Source organism: Lotus japonicus, chromosome 1 (genome assembly GCF_012489685.1).
Source record: "Lotus japonicus ecotype B-129 chromosome 1, LjGifu_v1.2".
NCBI lineage: Eukaryota > Viridiplantae > Streptophyta > Magnoliopsida > Fabales > Fabaceae > Lotus > Lotus japonicus.
Window position 1 is genome coordinate 77,148,967 of NC_080041.1, and position 21,215 is coordinate 77,170,181.

Genomic DNA, 21,215 nt, shown 5'->3' on the forward strand with positions numbered 1-21,215 from the left:
AACGGCAGTGATTTAGCGGGGTGGCATCAGCTTCTTTAAGTCCAAGAAGTTCAGACTTATAAATTGGCGGAGACTGCGGAGTAAAGAGCAAATAAACAAATGGGTAGTTTGGTTTAGAGTAATAGGAAGAAGGTTCATCTATATTTAAACGGTAATTCGGTTCATTTCCCCCGAGGGTTAGCTCAAGTGGTAAGAGTTAGGGGACATAAGGGTGGGGAGGGGAAGGTCCAGGGTTCGAATCCTGGAAGGGAACTTTGAAGGGAATTTCTGACTTACTAACAACTAACCACTAACATTTGCCTATAAAAAAAATTCGGTTCATTTCATTAAATGCGTTTTTAACTTATAAAATGCATACTAATTATCCTTAATATTATATTGTGATAAATACATTTTCTTGAATGCACTTTATTTTTGTTTTTTAAGAGCAATGCTACATAGCACGACCCTTTACCATGCACGATAGCGGAATGCTAGACTTTTCATAGTCTTACGGCTCATGAGGGGGTTGGAAGTTTACCATCCACACATTGATTTAAGAGACTAAGAGCATAAGTGGTCAATGACATCATCCACATACATTCACCACAAAACCTTAAAGCAATGGAGTTCTTATCAGTTGGGCTCCCGAAAAGAAGTTGCAACTTGTTGTCATGAGTAGTACCAATCAAATCTTTTATGCCCTCCTCAAATGTATAGTCCATCCCTACACAGTCTCGGAATACCTCTTGTTCGGGTGTGAGATCGGCTCATTCCTGTGACCCTCCGCCTAGAAGCCTGCGATGAGTCGCTCCTTGTTCGTGCCTCACTGCACCGACGATCACTCCCCGCCCTCGTCAGCCCCGGGTGTCACAGGCCCACCAACTTCTGCTTGGTTCGTCCTCGAACCACACCGTACTGGGAGAGGTTGGCTCTGATACCACTTGTAACGCCCCGATTCCTTGAGTGTCACACAGTAAACCAAACGTCACCATTTTCGTAAAGAATTTTCGTCGTTCAATTATTAATCTTGAATTTATGACAAAAGTTCATTAATTACGAAACTCTTGGAACTTTACGAAATAAATTTGCGGAATAAATAAGAAATGCATAACTGAATAAAATAACTCGTAAATAAAAGAAACCATAATTCCAGTACATAAATTAAACCCTGGGCTAAAGCCCTACATCAAATGAAATCCCTGAAAATAAAGACTGATAAAAGATAGTTCAACACTACGAAACACTCAACCTCCAGCATGGCAACATCAGTCACTCGTCGAGCCAACCGCATTGTCTCTGGCGCTTCTTCACAGGGGCCCTGACCTCTGGTGCATCTCCATGCCCCTCCGTCTCGACATCCCTAGGTGCATCAGCTACTGCAGCGTACCGTGGAGCAAAGTCCTCCATAGGCTCAGCAGGGACTGGAAGGGACTCTAGAGGCGGAGCTGGAAAGTTGTCAATGCGTGCCCACCAATCTGGAGCCCCGAACGCCCGTGAAGAAACCTCCCCTCCTGCAACCCTCTTTGGAGAGTTTGAGCAAGAACCCTCATCTCCTGGATGCAAGAAGCGACAAGGTACAAAGGGCATCTTGACCTTGCCCCACTCCATGATCTGAGTCTCGACGACGTTCCCATGCCGGTCACGTCCCGTGATCGTAGCGCTGCCGACGTAGATGCGACGTACCTGGGCAGAGTCGGTCTGCCAGGCGTTGTCCTTATGCTGGTCATGTAAATCTATCGTCCACGAGACCACTGCACTCTTGACCTTAACCATCTGGCCCCCCCCAGAATAACACATAAACAAATAACAGGGTCAGATCTCATATTCTCGTATAAACATTCACATAATCATGTAACTCTCATAATCAACAAGGTATAATAAGCATAGTTTTTAGGTTATATCTCAGTCAGTCACCTAAGTTCAGTTAGGCTAGCGACCTCACCATTCACACAACCACCTCAACACTAATGACCATATTCACGATCATCCGCAGATGAACAATTCTCGGAGGGGACACACCGTACAACCCTCAATCATGTGGGGGGACACACCGTCCGCCGGACACACCGTCCGTGCACAGAATCACAAGGTGACTGCAGTCAACCAAATCACGTGGGGACACACCGTACAACCCACAAAAACACCCTCGCGTGCAAGTAACCGTTTGTCTCTAACGGTACCATTGTTCTCATGGCCCATAGTCTTCACTAGACCTATGTCCAATTATTCACATTTACTTGCAAGCGATTAAGTTCTCATTTCTCTTTATTAGGGCTCTAATAGTCAACCTAGAGTCTTAACATCTTCACAAGACTTATACAACTTAGTCACAAAATAATCACAGCACCAAAGGGGATTACAGCTAGATGAGGGACCTTTTGGCAATAACCAAGTTAAACATAAATAAGCTATACTAAGCACTTAGTCATGTTCTCATGTATAGCAATACTTCAGTTATGACAACTTCATAAACCAAGCCAACACATAAACTTGTGCCTGATATGGAAGTAAGAAAACCTACCGAGAACCACAGAAATGGCTCGGCTGAATCCTAAAGGACTCAAGGGTTTTCAAAAACACTTTCTTCCCTCCGTATCAAGTCCACAAGCCAATGTCCAGCCAATCAACAATAGGAAATTCCTCATAAAATTCCAGAACTGATCATGTTACAAATTGCATGTTAAAATCATGTGAAAAACTAGGCAAATTTGGCATAAAATCATGGTTTTCACATACAAGACCTAGGTTCATTTGCCAAACATTAACCTACTGATCATGGCATCATACAAGCATCATTAATATGGTAAAAATTCCAGTAGCAATCAGCAACAATCCATACATCAAAAAGCTCAAGAAAAATTCACCAAAACCCAAGGTTTTGGCCTAGCCGAGAGCACCATTGCCCTAGGTTTCTCTCTTTTTTTTGAAAACATTTTGGCCATCATCTAGGCCTTTGTACAGCAGCAAGAGATCATGCTATTCATCATCATAATCAGCCTTAAACATACAAAACAACACATAATTCGTTCTAGGTAAAAACATGGCAAAGTTGTCAAGTATGGCATCAATAGCAAGTGATCATGGCATCAAGCTTTGATCAATCTCATGGCTGCACATATCCAATACCCTAAGCATGTTCTCTAACCTCAACCCTCATACATCACCATCATCACGAAATTCAGATCATAACCATGTAAATCATGCAAACCTTCATCATTTTGATCCTAGACTCTACCCACTAGATCCACCCCTTACCTTGGCTTTTGGTTGTGAAAGAGATGATAGAAATGTGATGGAAAAGATGAATGGAGAAGCCCTCTCCTTGCTGCACCTTCATCCTTGACTTGATCTTCTCCTTTCTCTCTTGATCTCTCTTGCTTTCACTCCTTCTTCTTCTTCTTTCTCTCCTCTAGCCGCCACCCTCTCTCACTCTCTTACTCTTTCATTCTTTCTTTTTTCTTCTGAATGTGTGTGGGAAAATGAGGGTTTGTGTTTGGGTTTCTCACTCAGCTCCTTTTGTTTCTAAAAAATCAGAAAACTCTCCCCCTTTTACCCTCAAACCCGCGGCTATACACACCCCTCCTAAGCCTTCACAAAACTTCCACCAATTTGAAAAGAGACAAGGCATTAATGGCTCATCATTTGCCTATAATTCCCTTGTCCCAAAACTGATCAGCACTTAACTAAGAGACATAACTCCCAAATTTCCCCTTGATTCATGCAAACCAAGTGAACAAACACTACTCTCCTTCCCTAAGTGAAATCGGCTAGCATACATCATGGGCTAGGTTTTCCTTTTATCTTCTCCTTTCATAACTTGGCCCAAGTCCAACTAATTACTCTCCTAACTACTGATTAAAAGTATAAAATAAATCAAGGCAAACTCCTTCCCTTGATTTTAAAGAAGTAAATTCGGAATTAAGAGAATTTCTTCTAGCAAAATTGCTTGTACAGAACAGCCTGACCTTCCGTCACTAAAACATGGCTATCTCGGGCTACAGAGGTCGGAATGACCTGAAACCAACGAGAGAATTTAGCTAACTCAGAGAGCTACAACCCTCATGAAGGAAGCTTTTCAAGATTAGGTCTTTAAGACCTCTCAAAAATTCACACAAGGTCACGGACAGATTAGCAATTAACTCAAACTTCACTAGAAATTTCACTTTTATTCAATAAATCACTTAAGCAATACATAAGCAAGGTTAGGGTCTTACAATACCACCCTCCTTAAAATAGTTTCGACCTCGAAACTATGGTTGTACAAACAACTCGGGATGTGACTCCCGCATCTTACTCTCAAGCTCCCAAGTAGCGTCCCCCGTCGTTTGATTCCAAATCACTTTCACCAAGGACACCTCCTTGTTTCTCAAGCGTTTGGTACTCTTGTCGACAATCTTGATGGGTGGCAACACCATTGTCAGATCATCCTTTAGCTGAATGTCGTCAGGTTCAAGGAGAAGGAGGAGAAGAGTTTTTCGCCGATTCTTGCCTGATCGTTCCACAGTTCGTTGCTACGCGTAGGCCTCAAGGTACTGATGTTAATCCTTACTTCTGATCGTCAATTCTGTCGCTTTTCTCTATGCCTTTTTGTGCTCTAAGTTTTGAGCTTTTTGCAAAACTATCCAAATAACTTCATCTCTCTATCTAAACTTATTCCCTGCATGCCCAAGAACATGTTTAGCGGATTACATTTCGCCGAATCTCGCCGAATTGCCGCCGAGTTTCAATTCTGCTTGAAAAAACCCATTTTTGGCCAAAGCTTCGCCCTTTAGACTTAAAACTCTCGACTGAGCTTAGCGTTAGTAGGATTAGTCGTCATAATCGTCGTTGGTGTCGACCCCATCTAATTTGTTTTTCGAAATTCTGATTTTGAGTTTCCGAGCTAAAAATCTTGACCAAAATACCCCTGTCATAGTTTTCGATCCGATAATTTTTCTGAGAGTTTCCCTGGCCTAGATATCGCCTAAGAATACCTAGGAATTGATTTAGATCAAAGAAAAAGTTCAGAAACCCTATTTTTGAGAGTGGCCGAAACCTATTTGTTAAGGTACCATGTGTAACACCCCGATTTCCGGGTGTCACTTAGTAACTTGAAAATAAAATAAAGCGGAAAATGCAGGTATATTTTTTTTCGTTTTCTTTTAGAATAAAGAACATTTTAAACTAGAGACTCAACCCCAAAATGCGATAAACATAAACTAATATACAATACTATTACAGTCCTGCTGTAACTAAAAGCATCGTCACGAGTATCCTCAAGTGACGGCAAGGTTTACAAGTTTTCAGAAAGCATAATTAGTTTGAAATATTATACAAGTGACAGAAGGGAATAGTCAGCCCCAGATGGCCTCCTCTAGACCTCTACAACCGACTACTCCATGTGATTCCCAACAACGGAGAACCACACGAAAGTAACGTGTCGGGGACCTACCCTGCCCCAAAATATGAATGACGAATCAGAGCTATGACAGTAACAACCAACTCAAAAGACTCTAACCACCCATATCCCACGCTACTATCATCGACCCTCCCTCGATCAGGCATGAAGTCCGGGTCCTCGTCGAAAGCTTCAGTAATAGTCATTTCGCTCCGGGTCTTTCCCGCACAAAGAATCATCATGAACCGGCTGACGGACGCCTGACAGCAGGCCGACCGCCCAAACACAAACATACAAACAAAGCCAAGGCGCTAGGGTCAACTTACAGAATACAATAGATATACAATCAACATGCGATAAAGGGGGTATATATATATGTTGTATATATACATATAAGTTATGTATTGCCTACCCTAAGGTATATACATAGCATGTTATCAAATCTCTTACACAATTCAATCATCAAAACACATAACGATGTTTATCAACATCAAATCATCAAATCTCCACAACTATAGTTAGAGTGCGTGGTATGTCATGCAACGTCAATCATAATAAGATGCATTGTGTGCCAATGCAGCATATGCTGGCACAAATCCGAATAACGTCACTCTGCTTGACGACGGGACAAACCAACGGTATTGCCACTTAAAGGCTGGGCACCTCGAGACGGTCGTAACACTGGCCTCGTGTTTAACCATTTCTGTTCGGGCGTCGCTTATCACCTTTGGCTATAGTCAAGACGATCCAACTCTACACGGTTCGACCATTTCTGCTTGCTATGCCGGACATCAACAGGAGCGATACAACTCTACACGGATGATCGTTACTTCCTGCTGTGCCAGGTATAGTCAGGACCGATTCAACTCTACACGGCTGATCGTTGCTTCCTGCTATACCGAAGTACTCCGCTTGGCACTTCATCGCGTGTATGCATATGTGCAATATGATTAGCAAACAACGATTCGTCCTCACAGGTAAAAAAATTGGTTCATTGACCAAAGGCTTCTACAACGAGAAACCTAGGCTATAGTCAAATCGGTTGTGACCCTACGGGTTTAACCATCCTGCTTGCTATGCCCGACATCAACAGGAACGATACAACTCTACGCGGCTGACCGTCACTTCCTGTTGTGCCAAGTATAGTCAGGGACGATGCAACTCTACACGGTTGACCGTCAAATCCTGCTACACCAAGAGTATTCTACTAGGTACCTTACCAACGCCCAGACCCTTGGCTAAAGCCCGTCCACAAATTCTTTCCCATAAAATGAGTTCCCTTAAAAATAGTTCTCTTATTAGGTAAAATGTTCCATCGTAAGTTAGTCCATTATGTCGTTAATTCCAAAGTTCAGTTTTTATTTCCAACACCTTTCAAAATAAAGTTCCCAAAGCTAGGATCACCGACCCATTCCCGTTTTCCAAACTCACTTTCATTCCTAAGTCTTTTCCGTTGAATCATCGTCATTAATTAAAAGCATTATATTCTTAATAAATATATTATGGATTTATTTACATGAAACAGATTATGATTATTTTCGGTCCAAGACTCTATAAGTTCAAAGTTCCCATCAAACCCAAACAACTCCCCGAGAAAACACCAGATCCCCTAAGACAATAAAGGTTCAAACCTTGGTTCGACCTAACAAACATTCCCAAAACAACCCGTCACTGTCATAACGAAGGTAAGTGTATTCTACACTCCAAAAGTGGCATCAAAATGCACGAATATAGTCAGCACAATTTAATCACAAATGCAAATACATCAAGCTCTATCGAGCGATGAATCAATATGGCAGTGCTGTAAACATAACATTGTCATATCCACTAGAAAGCGATAAGATAGAAACCAGTAAACGGCCGAAGCCTCTCAGAAAAGGAGACACGCGTCTCATATAAGTTCACTCGGCCGAAGCCTCCAGAAATCATTTTCTCAGTTCCAAGCAATAATCGAATCAAGCAATATTCAATATCAACACAATAACCAAGTCGAATTAATCGACGCCTAGTGACATTATCTAGCAAGTAAGTTGCCCTAACCTCGAGTTTCTCCAGCCTCGTGGTCTAAGTTTCCTTCACACAATTGCTCTGAGAAACCCAAAGTTCCTTCAACTGAACCTCGGAGAAAACAAAGCAGAAATCCAAACAAAATCGATTAGCTCGATCGCAACACAACTAATTAACGATAGACAAAGCATTCGAAGCTTCGGAATACAACAATCGAGTATGAAAGGACAAGTTTTCGAAAGCGAAAAACTCCCCCCCCTCACTAACATGCTCTCGGCCAAAAGAGGAAAAGAGCTCCGGCTCTTTTTCTTCGATCTAATCTGATTACAAGGTAGTTTTAGGGTAAAACTAGGGTAAAGAAACTGTCGGAAAAATTTTCGGACAATCGGATCGAAATACGGCTATTCAGGGGCGTTTTGGTCCAAAATAAAAGCTCGAAAACTCAAAGTTAAAACTTCGGAAAACAAATTTGATAGCGATGTTCCTAACGACATTTGTAGCAACTAATCCTAAAGGCACGAAGTCGGATTGCGACTTTTCGACATTAAAGTTTCGATATGTGCACAAAAAGGGTTTTGAATCAGTTTTTTAAGATCCTTGACAACTCGATCAAAATCGGCGAACAACGGCGAGTGTTATAGATTCTTGGGCAAGTATAGAAGATACCCCAAGCGAAAAATCAAGAAAAACGGATAGTTTTACGAAAAGCTCGAAACTTTGAGCATAGAAATAGCTAAAGAAACGCAGTAGAAACAATGATCAGAGTTAAGAATCAAGCTAGTTACCTCGATACCTTGAAGTAGGAACAAACAGCTCGAAGATCGGTCGAGTTTCGGCGAAAATCTCCCTTCCTCTCCTCCCCTTCAAACCCGCGGCCTCTATGGTGGAAATGAGGAGATATTTTGATTTTTTTACTATTTATAGGAAGGTGAAATCGCGGGAAAATGAAAATTTCGCGATTCTGATTTTTGCAGCACGTTCATCGGTGAATTCTAAGCGAGATTCTGGCGGCAGAATTTCAGAACTCAAAACAAACCTCTAGAATTAGGGAAAAACGATCTCTAAAACCCCAAAAGCGGTGTAAGTTAATCTGTCCCGAAAAACTACTTTTTGCTGTGAAGGTCGGACGACAAAACTTCGTTCTGAAGAAAGATTGGAAACATCGAAACAAATCTGGCAACGTGGATAGAAACTTCGTTAAAAGCTCCGAATAGAAAAAGTCTTCATTCAGTGATTGAATTTAGGGTTTTCGAAGAAAAGAAATTAGCGTCGTCGGACTTCCGAGAAGTGAATACTATCGTGCGTACAGTCCAGGGTTCCGAAATGAAACACTGGTCGAAGGAAAAATAAAGAGAACTTCTTAATTTTCCAAGAATTTGAAATCTCACTTAAACGTTGCTTTAAGAGCGAAATTAGCCTATTATGGACACTCTCGCCGTAAGGCAGGTGTGCAGACGACTCGCACTAACTCCTAAAACGACTATGGTACTATCCTCAAGCAATTCCTGAACTTTCTTCTTCATTAATCTTTCTCAAACGGCGAACTCCTGTCACGCTTACACTGATCCTACGCGTGAGTCGAAAAGTAAACGGTTCTGTAAATCCGGGTCTCACACTGTGTCCACAAATAATTTTTGGGTCTCTATGACCTGAGCCATTGCGTAGCTCTTTCAATTGTCGAAATTTTGGCGTTGGTTTCGTGTCATTCTGAGTTCTGTAGCTCGAGTTATGCTCGTTTTAGCGAACGAAGTGTCCGTTGTCCATTCGTGCCCAAATGTGAACTCTGAAGCTTTAAAAGCCTTCTTTACGATTTCGATTAGTATTATTAGATCGTGTTGCTCCTAGTGAGGCTTGTGTTGATGATTGTGTTTCCTTGTTCTAGGTTCACAACTTCCATGCACAACTTCTACTCACGAAGGTAAGGGTAACTCAGTTTTAGCGTGTCTTTGAGTCTCTCCTGCTTTTATCGCACTGCCTGCGTTTGAGATGAAGATGTTTATATTGATTGACATTGGATTATGATTATTATGCTTGCAATGTTGTATGCTTGCTTATGTTGAATGTTTCTGAGGCTTGTGCCAAATGTTTTCTGAAGGCTTCGGCCGAGTAAACTTATTGAGACGTGTGTCTCCGTTTTCTGAGAGGTTTCGGCCGTTTACTGGTTTCTGTCATTGAACTGAGTGGGTATGCAATTGAATTGAGTTATGTTCGTTGATAATAGGAATAACATGTGGTTACTCCGAATTAATCATTGGTTTGGGCATTGTTGTTGACTGACTTGGCATATAGGCTTTGGTCCTTAAGTGGCGATGAGGTGGGTGTGGTCCCGCGTGATTGTCCCGTCTTTCAAGGCGTTATAAAGTGGCAATGAGGTGGGTGTGGTCCCGCGGGATTGTCCCATCTTTCGAGATGTTCTAAAGTGGCGATGAGGTGGGTGTGGTCCCACGCGATTGTCCCGTCCGTAGTGGCGTTAAGTGGCAATGAGGTGGGTGTGGTCTCGCGCGATTGTCCCGTCTTGAGAGACGATATTGATCGATCCATTTTGGTAGCAGCATATAGTTGCATTATAGGGAACTAACACCTGACACTATGTTGTTGGATTTTAGTTATTGGTTTATCGATATCTGGATTGATATTATATTGTTGAGGTTGTTGATATCTGAATTGATGTTATATTGTTGAGGTTTTTGATATCTGATTTGATGTTATATGTTAAGTTGTTGATATATGAGTTTAGTTATGTTGCTAGTTTATTTACCATGATAGGTAATTAAATTTGAATAGCATGATTTTCTCTTTCATACATGGTAATTGCATGGAGTTAACCCTTTCTATTTGCTACTTGTTGTTTGGGCGCTTAACGCTATTAGGCGATGGAGAGCCTTCCGCTGAAGCTTAGCTGTTCGAGTTGGAGACCGTGACCGTGGGCGGTCGAGTAAAGGTGGATGAAGCAGTTGCTTCTCCCTTTTTGGTGGACTATGTCTGAGTTTCTTTCTCCATCTGAAAACTCTGTTGTTTAAACCTTATCTTCACCACTCTTCTAAGTGAGCGTACTTATTTTGGAACCCCGTTTATGGTGTTGTGAACTACTCTATGTTATGTACACTATTATTATATGTCGGGAACGGGTTGTTTAATAAAGTCTATGTTATGTATTCAACTATGTTTAGTTGTTTCGAAAAGAAAAAAAAGATATATCGTGTTTTCTTAGGATTACGAAATAGTCCTTAGACTTTGTTAGGTTACTAATGTGACTCCTCAGTTGAGAAACTGAGGTGTTACAACAATGGGTGAATGGGTCCTTCCACTTGTAAACACTTTAACTCTTGCTTACATATCCAATGTGGGACTATTTCCTTCATTCACACTTGCATATTGTAACATCCCACACTCTAACCAATCAGGTGATGACCGTTAGTCGACGAATTAACCTTAGAACTAGGAATGGACTCGGATTAGGACTCTAACTAAACCTGAGGTAGTATAAATATCTATCTATATATATATATATATATATATATATATATATATATATATATATATATATGTGTGTGTGTGGGTGTGTGTGTGATGTGTGTATGTGTGTGTGCTTGTGTGTATACATATGTTTTATTTTCTATACACGATTTACGATGCGACGATAAAACGTCAATGTGACGATTAGATCGACCCGACAATTGAAAGTACCAAAGACATGGTTGTAACGCCCTGAATTTCAGGGTCTTACAGTGGTCGTCATGACTCCCATTTAATTGAGTAACTCGAGTAGATGAGGATAGGAAACTACTCCGATCAAATCTCTTGACGGTAGTAACACACTGTCTCAGATCGATCGATAGTCGGACCAACGAACCAAACCCTAGTATACAATATGTGTTAGTATTAGGCATTTAGAGGGGAAATACACTACTAGAGAGCCCTCAGTAATCAGAAATGATGAAGCATAGTAGCCAATTCGTCCCGACTTGAAGACAGAATAAAATAATTGACCTACGGGTGCCCTAGGTTACTATTCATCCATGATGACACAATATTATTCATCAATAGTAAGCATCATGATGACTTCTAGTTCCCATAAACCCCTCCTGAATGATGCCTGGACGTGTTCAGACCTGCAACAGCCCCTGGAACCTTGTGATAATCAGCTTGCATGCAATTCCATAGGTGGTGCAACTTAGTTAAGCTCTTAATCTTGATTTGCTTAATTTAGCCACTTATAAAATGGTACCATTCGAACCTCTTGAGCCTCAGAATTTCCATTCCAACACTTAGCTTCCTCATATAGTGCCCAGAGAGCTCAGAGTGAGTGAGAGACCGAGAAGAGCTTCACAAGCTTCTTCTCTTCGATTCTCCCAAATTACTGAGTGTTAGAGAGTAATTTTTGGTCCAATGAGTTCCTGATAGGGTGAGGATTCGATCGGGGTTAGTTTTGTGAAGTTTTGAGCAAGAAAAACCCAAAACTGAGAGCAACCTGCAACTTCGGCGAGCATTCCCCAGAATCCGGCGAGTGCTCCGACATGCAACTTGACCTTTCTCGCGCTCCAGACCTCCATAGCAACACTCATTGGCACCAAACTCATCACCATAACCTGTAGATCAAGTCCCAATGCCTAGAACATCACATCGGTGACGATTTAGACATCTCCGATCGTCTTCTCCGGCGAGTGAGTTTCTGCAACTCCCTCATTTTCACGTTGTTTTCGATTCAAAACCTACCCTTAAGCATGTTAGGACATTTTTAGGAAGCTTTAGACTAGTTTGGAGCCTCGAATTAGCATGAATTAGTGGAACCAATATTTGAATTTTCAAGCTCGAGCATGCTATCGGGTTGAGCTTCAGGCCTCGAATTAGAGTGCCAAATTGATTAGTTTATGCTTCTGGAACATGGTAGAACCTTTTAGGATAGGTAGGAACGATGATAAAGCTCTGAGGTGAAAAACCCCAATTTCACCTCACGACCGATTGGAAAACTGGCCAATTGAGGTAGTTACAGTACTCAGATGCTTCTGAAAATGGTCTAGATGAATTCAGAAGGTTGGAAACTATAGGAGTAGAGTATCAAAAGTTAGTTTTAGCTTAGTTTGTGTATTTCTTAATTTGCAAGTAAACTTGGAATTAATTTGAACTTAAGCTAGATTAATCAGCTTAATTAAGTGATTCTAAACTTGATTATGAGATAGGAATGTTAGAAATAGAATAATGAAAAACCAGTCAGAGGTTAGTAGGCTAGCATAATGAATTAGAAAGTTAAGTTAAGTAAGTTAATGAATAAGTGATTTTAGCAAGAATGGCTTAAAGATTAAGTTAAAAAGTTTAGAAGTAATTATTGACTTAAGAAGCTGAGTAAAATAACATGATCAGGTCAGCAAAGGGAATTGATTAAGTCTAAGAGTAGAAGGGTAATAAAAAGAAAATAAAATTAGTACATGAATTAGTTTAATATTTTTGGCTTAATGAATTTATAACCCGACCATAATCCATGATGCAGAGAGTGAAGAATCAGGCTCTCGAGTTTCAAAAACCATTGAGTCACAGGTAAGGGGAGTTCGACAAGACCTTGTCTTGGTACATGACGAATAAGTAACCGTTAAAGCGATAATAGACATATTATTATTTACTCGCCTGTTTACAATTACTGTTGAATTTTATGAAGTGATGTTGAATGTTTTCTTGTGATTCATATGTGAATGGCTTGTGGATGTTGTATTGCTGCATTATTAGAAAGGAGACAAAGTATACCATGGGATATGGTGATACTTAGGAAATTGACCTAATGGCCCGAATTAAAGGATTTGTCTTATGACAATATAAAAATTAAAAACATCTGAGGTAGGAGGGTACAGGGAAATAATTCGCCGGCTTAATGTGTTATCCTTACTTAGTTTTGAGACTTGACCTACCCGTCACATGCTAGGAATTACCTTGGGGAGATAGACCATAATAATAATAAAATGAAATTAATAGACGATAGGTGACAACCCCTTTTTATCAAATCAATTATGAAAAGTACATAACCATTACCGGAATGAATAAGTATTTCCTGCCTTAAACCCCAACTACTTGGTCCCCACAGATCTCGCCTCCAATCATATTGAGGCGTACTGACTTGAAGAGTAAGGTACAAATGTTTGTTTCTAACTGCTAGAAACTATTAAGAAGAATAAGGGGGCGATGGATGATGTTTGTAAACGAACTCGTGGAGCGACAAGGAGTAGGAAAGTGCTGTCACTACCACTGATGAGAGTGGGAATACAGAGACGCCAATGGTGGTCTTGTTCAGAGATGAATAGACTTGGGACTTACACAATGACTCTACCACTCCATCAGCTACCGGCAGTGTCCGGAGGGCCGACCTGATGCAACGTACCAAGGGTCGCGAAGTTGTGTATTTCTGTCCGTGAGCTATTGAGCGATCATGTCCGGTAAAGAGTGGACTGTAAGGAGTGTCCATGTTCCCGAGACGACTTTCCGAAGATTTAAGAAGCCAAGGCTTCGGGCCCTATAAAAACATACTCATCACATGATAAACATAAATAAAAAGGTTGGCGATGAACTCACCATTTCGCAAAGAAGTAGTGAGAGAAGTCAATTCGAAAGACGAATGTATAAGGCGGTGAAACCTCATACTATGTGTGATTTTGTATGTGCTTGTTAACATGCTTGTTTTTAATAGTATGTTATCTTGAACTTTATCGTTTATTTGTTTGACATGTGACTTGCACAAAGTCGCGTTTGACTCACCCTTGCATTATTTTTATCATAAAGCAGATTACAGGTTAGACGATGAGCCTCCCTCCAGTGCTCTCCATTCACGCTGACTTTCCATCCCGTACTGGCTAGTATCTCGACCCCATTACCGGGTTTTGCTTTTACACATGACTGACTATCTTGTGGTGCAGGGTACCTGGATCTGACGAACTTGGCTACCCAGTGACTATCCCTCTCATGTTTTCATTCTACATGCCGAGGCATGCCAGGAAATTCCGTCTGCCCGTTCCTAATCTGCCACCACAGCCTCAGCCGGAGGTGGATTTAGCGCCCCAGACCGGAGCATGTCCCGATCCGCGAGTTGGTGTGGATCCCGTGCCCCAGGAGGAGCCATACCGACCAGTGTCAATCCGAGTCAGGAGCCCACAAGAACTCTTTGCGCCTGGTCAAGCACCGCGGGAGTCAGTAGATTCTCTGCCCCGGAGGACTGCACCGTGCCTCAGAACCACAGCTAGGAAGAGGGTTCGATCACCAAGTTTTTTCAGGGATGCCCGGATTTACAGACAGCGGTTCGTGAAGCCCGATGGGTTGGGAGAGGGAGTACCTATGCCAGTGTCGGAGGAGGGGAGCAACGGAGAAATGGAAGAGGATCCGGAGGAGGAGGAGGTTGGGGAATGAAGCCGAATGGTCCGATGATAGTTCTCACCAGTTTTCTTGATTAATTAAGTTTTTATTTGATGATGCCTCGTGGGGATACATGTGTCCTCACTTGAACACTCTATTAGCTTCTGTCATTTGAACTCTGTAGTGGCCTTGGCCACGTATGCTATGTGTTGATGTTTTATCTGTTGCTAACTTGCTTGTCTTAGGATACGGTCATCCATCTGAAAAGGTTAGAGGGGAACTCTGCGACTGTGAAAGGTCGTAAGTGGTCTCTGAATCGATGCGTAATTAGAAAGGGTAACACTAATACAACAAAATAAAAAAAATTGGGTCGCTCATTCATAAGTGATAGGAGTTGGGCAAATACATCACTTGTGAAAGAGGGACGCCACACATATACTTCAACAATTCAGTTAAATAGCATTACTTATTTGATTAGTTTTAGTCCTTACAATCTAATGTTTAGGTTAGCCTATCGTGCACCATAATAAAGTGGTCCAACTTTGAACTTCTTATTTTAAGTGCATATAGCAAGCCCTCTCCAATAACTCGATGTCTCGGCAAGACATGGACATTGTTCGATGTCATCAGCAGGAGGAGTCGAAGGTCCTGCTGGAGGCGTTTCAACGGAAAGCATCAAACGACCTTTGAGTGGAAAGTGTTGGACAAACTGATACCGCGGTGGCCAAAGGATGACATTGCAGCACTAGTGGTGTTGGCAGGGAAACTGGGTTTAAAACTGGGGAAGGGTATGAAATGGGAAAGTGTCAGGAAACACAGAAATGAGAAAATTTGATGGAACTCATATCTTGTACACCACAAAGTACAAGCCTTGTGACCGGGCGTATTTCCAATGCCAACGCAATCACTAACTCGATTAGCTTCATTGCTCCCCCTCCCTCTCAAATCTGACCTCTTCAGGTAACTCCATAGACCTCGTCGATTTGTCGTCGTTCTCCACCCAGCAATATCCTTCACTACAAATCCCCACCATAATTTGCGGTCACCATCTTGGTTCAATGAATAGCTTCTCCTCACCTAACCGCTCCTTTCCGAGTTTCCCACAACCATCCGCAAAACGACCACTGTTCCGAACCTAGGCTGTAAAGCCACTGATGTTGCACACCCTCGACGTTGCGCACAAATCTAATTAAATCACACAAGAATTGTTCTATGCGTCGACTATGAATAATATTTTTATTTAATTAATTATTGTGTTTAAGTTTAATTCGGTGGTTGTGTGAAACAACTTTTACAATTCACCTAACATTTTCACTTTCTCTTATCAAGAAATGCATGTGTATATCTTTTGTAAATAATGAGTCTTTATTTGTTGGATTGAGTCGTGGCAGTTCCATGAAGTGCTCCACATCAAGAGCGAGTTCAAGGGGTTTCAGTTTTAGAGAGGTCAAAATCAACGGTATCCATTTTTTTCTTCTTTTACTTGCAACTCTTCCTTCTTACTTGCCTAATTTTGTGCTCTTGTTTCATTTTTATCATCTATGCCATCTCATATCTTCTAACAGGCTATGGAAGATGAGATTCATCATAGCAATTTGCCAAATGGGCTCATCACAGAAAATTACCCTGTCTCAAAGAACAATCACCACCACCAACACCACCACAATAGCAACAAAGAACAAGATCGCTTTCTCCCTATTGCCAATGTGGGCAGAATCATGAAGAAAGCAATCCCTTCCAATGGGAAAATCTCAAAGGATGCAAAAGAGACAGTGCAAGAATGTGTGTCAGAGTTCATAAGTTTTGTCACAGGGGAAGCCTCTGACAAATGCCAAAGAGAAAAAAGAAAAACCATCAATGGTGATGATGTCATATGGGCCATAACAACATTAGGATTTGAGAACTATGTGGATCCATTGAAATTCTATCTTGTGAAATATAGAGACATTGAAGGAGAGAAGCTTAATCTTCCAAAGCAACAACAACAACATCGTTCTTCACAACATCATCACACTCAAGATCATCAAAATAACCATCTACCTTTAAATAGTGTTGTATATTCCTCAACAAGTCTCATTTCTCAGCCTCCATTTGTAGCCACGGATCCGATGTTTTCTCTACCATTCTCATCAAATTCAATGCAGAAACAATTGCAGCAGCAACAGCAGCAAGACCAGATTGATTCAGTGGGGCAATGGTAAGATTGGGATCGACCAGGGTGTTGGATGGACCAGTTTTTCATTTTCACTAGTTAATGAAAATTTTACATATACTTGTATCAATATGTATAAAATTAAAGCAAAAGTTTGTTATACACACAATATATATATGTCATGTTTGAGTTAATTTTCAAGGAGAATGCTTAGAGTATCTTGGTTTGTATTGATTAATGACATCAATTTTCAATATTGTCAAGTATAAATTCATTCTCTCGAACTCAATCTTATGAACCTTAAGTTTAGGTACCAAACTTAAAAATAAACTGATTAAAACTCAAACACAAAGATACCTTGACACACGACAGAAAATTGAATTTCAAACAAACATCTGTACAGGGTACTCAAAACAAGGGTATCATGATTCATACTAGACAGCTAGTATGCACAGGTAGTAAATACCCTCCTGATATCACTTGACAGAATAAGAAAAAGGAGCGAGACTTGAAGTATAATAGTACTAGTGACCAATAACTAGGTCTTAAATTGCGGTTGTGTGCAGACAAATGCGGGTTGATGTGACCGCAATCGAAAACCCTGCTAGTGACATTAGCCAATAGCAATGGTCATGAACAGCTAGGCAACTAGAAATTGGATGGCTTGGAAGAGCAATGCCATTGAATGAAGCTTTGGAGAGTAGTAACATCAGCCCTGTAGTGCTTTTGTGTGAATTCGAACAATTTGGACCATGTGAAATCAGGGTACTTCCTTGGCTCATTTCTGCTTAACAGACTCTCTGGGGGTCTCACCACCTTGTCTTCTCTTGGGGACACAAAGAAAACCAATGACCTCCTCTCCAGGTATGTGTTAACCAATGCCCTGTGGAGACAACTCTTGTATCTTCCATTTGACAATGCCTATGATTAAAATGCATGGAAACTTAATCAAAGATTGATTTCTAACTGATAAGCTAGCTGAAAGATGAAAAATTAGTTAAAACTTTATAAGCTAGCTAAAAAACTAGCTGATTGAAAAAAAATGTTTGACATAACTAAATACAATTTTACAATTTCAGCTCTTGTATCTCCCATTTGACAAGGCCTAAGATAGATAAAAACTTGTATTCGAGCACACCTATTTGGTAGTTCAGAACTTACTTGTAACCAACATATTCACCATTGCACATAGACATACACATTTCATCAGACATCTATGGGTCGAAATACAACTTAAAGGTGATTTTTACCCTCGGCTAAGTTTTGCAGCAGTTAAAAACCATTACTAAGTTATATGTCCCAAGAGTGTCGGCCAAAATGATATGTCTGCCAATCATTTTTGTAAATCTTTTGTGCTTTTGCATAAAACCAAAAACATGATCACGAGGTGATAATAAGGTTAAAAGGGGGGAGTAATTTTTACCATGAAAGTGTCACCAATGTTTATGACCAAGGCTTGAGGTCGAGGTCGAACAGCCATCCATTTGTGATCTGCAAAAACTTCTAGACCTCCAACTTGGTCTTGATGAAGAATGGTTAGTGATGTCGGGTCTGAGTGAGGGCCAGTTCCAAGGGTGAGGTTGGAACTGTTGCAAGGAGGATAATAGTTGCACCTCATTATTGACTCACCATCATGGAAAAATCTTCGATAATGCAAACGATCCACCCCCAAACTAATGGCCAAAAGCTCCATAATTACTAAAGAAAGTTCCTTCATTGCTTCACAGTACTTCTGATACACCGTCCTATTCCAATTTAAAAAGAAAATGTAAAAAAAAAAACGAAAAATGATGCATAGTGCAGACACTAGAGTGGAAAAGGAAGAAGAGAGAAAGAAGCAATGAATGTCATATATGATGGATGTGATCAGAAAAAAAGATAGAGAAAAAAAGAGATATTGAAAAAGAACATATCCAAAAGTTTGTTCTGTGTGTGACTGTAACTATTGCTAGTGAAGTTAAATGTAATGGAGTTTGCTTGCAATAATTGTGGTATATCAACAAGTTGGTTGTCCTTGTTCAAGTACTTTCTGTATGGCTCACAACAGTGTTCTGTGGGGTCCTAATGAACTTTATCTTCGAGTAATGATATATACACACCTCATCTTTTAAACACTTCATTTCCACATAATTTTGTTTTTATCTCTCTCCTCTTATCATCTATCACATCTCATACTTTCTCTCTCATACTTTTTCTTTTCTTCCTATCTTTCTCCTCCTCCACCTCATTCTACCTCATTTTGAGATAACATTTTCCTTTATCTTCAGTTCCCTGACCATAAGAGGAAACAGGTGGTGGCCAGCCAATGTTAAGGATAATCTCAACTGACATAGTAACAGTTGTTTTTATATAGATAAAGATAACACTGTTTTTGCTTTGTTTGGTTTGGTTCGAAGATTAGTTCCGAGAAAAGTGATGAGAAACTGAAAGATATTATGTTATTTGGTATATAAGTGAAATAGAGAAAAACAATTGTGTCTCTTCTCTCATTTTATTTAGTTAAGTAGAGTGGAAAGAAGTATTATTTTATACAAAATAATATTTTTATCTTATGAATAAAACGGGAAAGTGCGTAAAATGATAATGAGTCTCACTTATTTTTCTCACTCCCGTATATGTCGCATCTTTTATATCATTTTTATCTCATCCATTTTTAATTAACACGATATTTTAAATATCACACATTTGAATCACCAACAATGATGAGATACAAATAAAAGAAAAATAAATAGGTGAGTGAGAAAATAAATAAGGTGAGTGAGAAGTGAGTCTCATAAAAGAAAATTGATGAAGGACATATAGTGGGGCAAGTAACAACCTAATGTAACAAAATTGTTCCTTGTCATATAGTAATCAGTGAAATCAAGACCTTACCCTGTGTGTTGAAGGTCTTCTCCTAAGACAGACATGAAGTAATCAGGAATTTGGGACTTGGAGTTGTTTTGATGATTGTATAGGAAAGAAAATGTCTCTTTCCATGGCAATTTGGAAGAGTAGCGATCTGCATGAGCACCTGAGTAGCCAGAGACCCCACCAGGTTCCCTCTTAGCACTGAGCTTCTTGCTGATGGGGAGCTTGAAAATGGAGTCAGTTTCATGATAAGCAGCATGAATGAGATCTTGATCAACACCATGGTTGATCACTTGGAAGAAGCCATGCTTCATGCAGGCTTTTCTAACAAGCTCTGCAGCAGAAGCAATAGCTTTTTCATCACCTTTTTTCATGACACTTAAGTCTATGAGGGGTTCCTTGAGCTCCTCTTGGGTGGTGTTAACCATGTCACCACATGGCCAAAAGAACTCTTTGGGCATGACCTGCTTTTGCAGCAAATTTGAGTCAAAAACAAAAGCCTCATTCTCATCTTTGGGTTCCTCAGGTTGGGATGCAGGGTAAAGTACTAGAGTGGAAGTGCTTAATTCCATCATGGGAGACTTTTTTTTTTTGAGTTAAGAAAGAAGGAGACTAGCTCTATGAATAGCTAGTAGGGGAGTATAGTTTTTCATTTATATAGAGATCAATATGTAAAGGAGAGTTGAAAAAATAGCATTAATCACATTAGCAATAAGAGCATTAAACACATTAAGAAAGACTATGAAGTCATAAATTAAAAATAATTTGTTACCAACTTTTGAGTTTCTTATAAAAAATAATTTGTTAAGTATCAAATAAAAATAGTTAGAATTTTAATTATTAATAATAAATTGAGAAAAATTGAAATACTTTTTAAAAAAACAAAGAAATATATTAATATGTAAACAGTATTAAAAATTAGATTAATTAAGTAAAAATAATATTTCTTAATAAAACTCATTAAGAAAAAAATATTTGAAATCTATCTATCTCTCTATATCTATGGGCCCGTTTGGTGATTAGGACATGATAGGATATGACAGGATAGTAATCATATCATGTTGTTATCTGTTGTTTGTTGCGTCAGCAGGATAGGATAACACTATCCTGTCTCCTATCCTATCATGTCCAGCTAGGATAGAACATGATAAGATATCAGTTATATATTTTCTTTCCGTATCCTAACTCCAAATTAATTTATTTTAATATTATATAACTTATAATTTATAATCATATTAATTAATAAATATAAAAATATTAATTTAACTAAAATAAAAAATAAATAAAATTATTATTCATAAATAGTAAAATAGACTACTCTCTTGCAAATATTTTTTTAGTAATAGTAATAGACTAATTTAATATTTTCATCTCCTATTGTTTAAAAATTATTTATCTACTTATATAATAATTTAAATATAAATTATTTTTAAATAATAATATTTTTAATTTAGTTAATTTTTATTAATTTTCACGTGTCACAATTAAGTGAAAACAAATTGGTTACAAATATTG

General features: G+C 39.7%; 2 protein-coding genes across 2 annotated transcripts; one reads left to right on the plus strand and one right to left on the minus strand.

The window, feature by feature from the left end:
• The first annotated feature begins 16,194 nt into the window (after positions 1 to 16,194).
• On the plus strand, positions 16,195 to 17,051 carry LOC130713324 (nuclear transcription factor Y subunit B-3-like). Its single transcript, XM_057563102.1, has one exon. The coding sequence runs from the start codon at positions 16,267 to 16,269 to the stop codon at positions 16,897 to 16,899; it is 633 nt and encodes a 210-aa protein (XP_057419085.1). The 5' UTR covers positions 16,195 to 16,266; the 3' UTR covers positions 16,900 to 17,051.
• Positions 17,052 to 17,184: 133 nt separating this feature from the next.
• Positions 17,185 to 20,317, minus strand: LOC130713315 (gibberellin 20 oxidase 2-like). Its single transcript, XM_057563093.1, has 3 exons — positions 19,725 to 20,317; positions 18,274 to 18,595; positions 17,185 to 17,771 (listed from the first exon to the last, which is right to left on the minus strand). The coding sequence occupies exons 1-3, from the start codon at positions 20,273 to 20,275 to the stop codon at positions 17,499 to 17,501; spliced, it is 1,146 nt and encodes a 381-aa protein (XP_057419076.1). The 5' UTR covers positions 20,276 to 20,317; the 3' UTR covers positions 17,185 to 17,498.
• Positions 20,318 to 21,215: the final 898 nt, after the last annotated feature.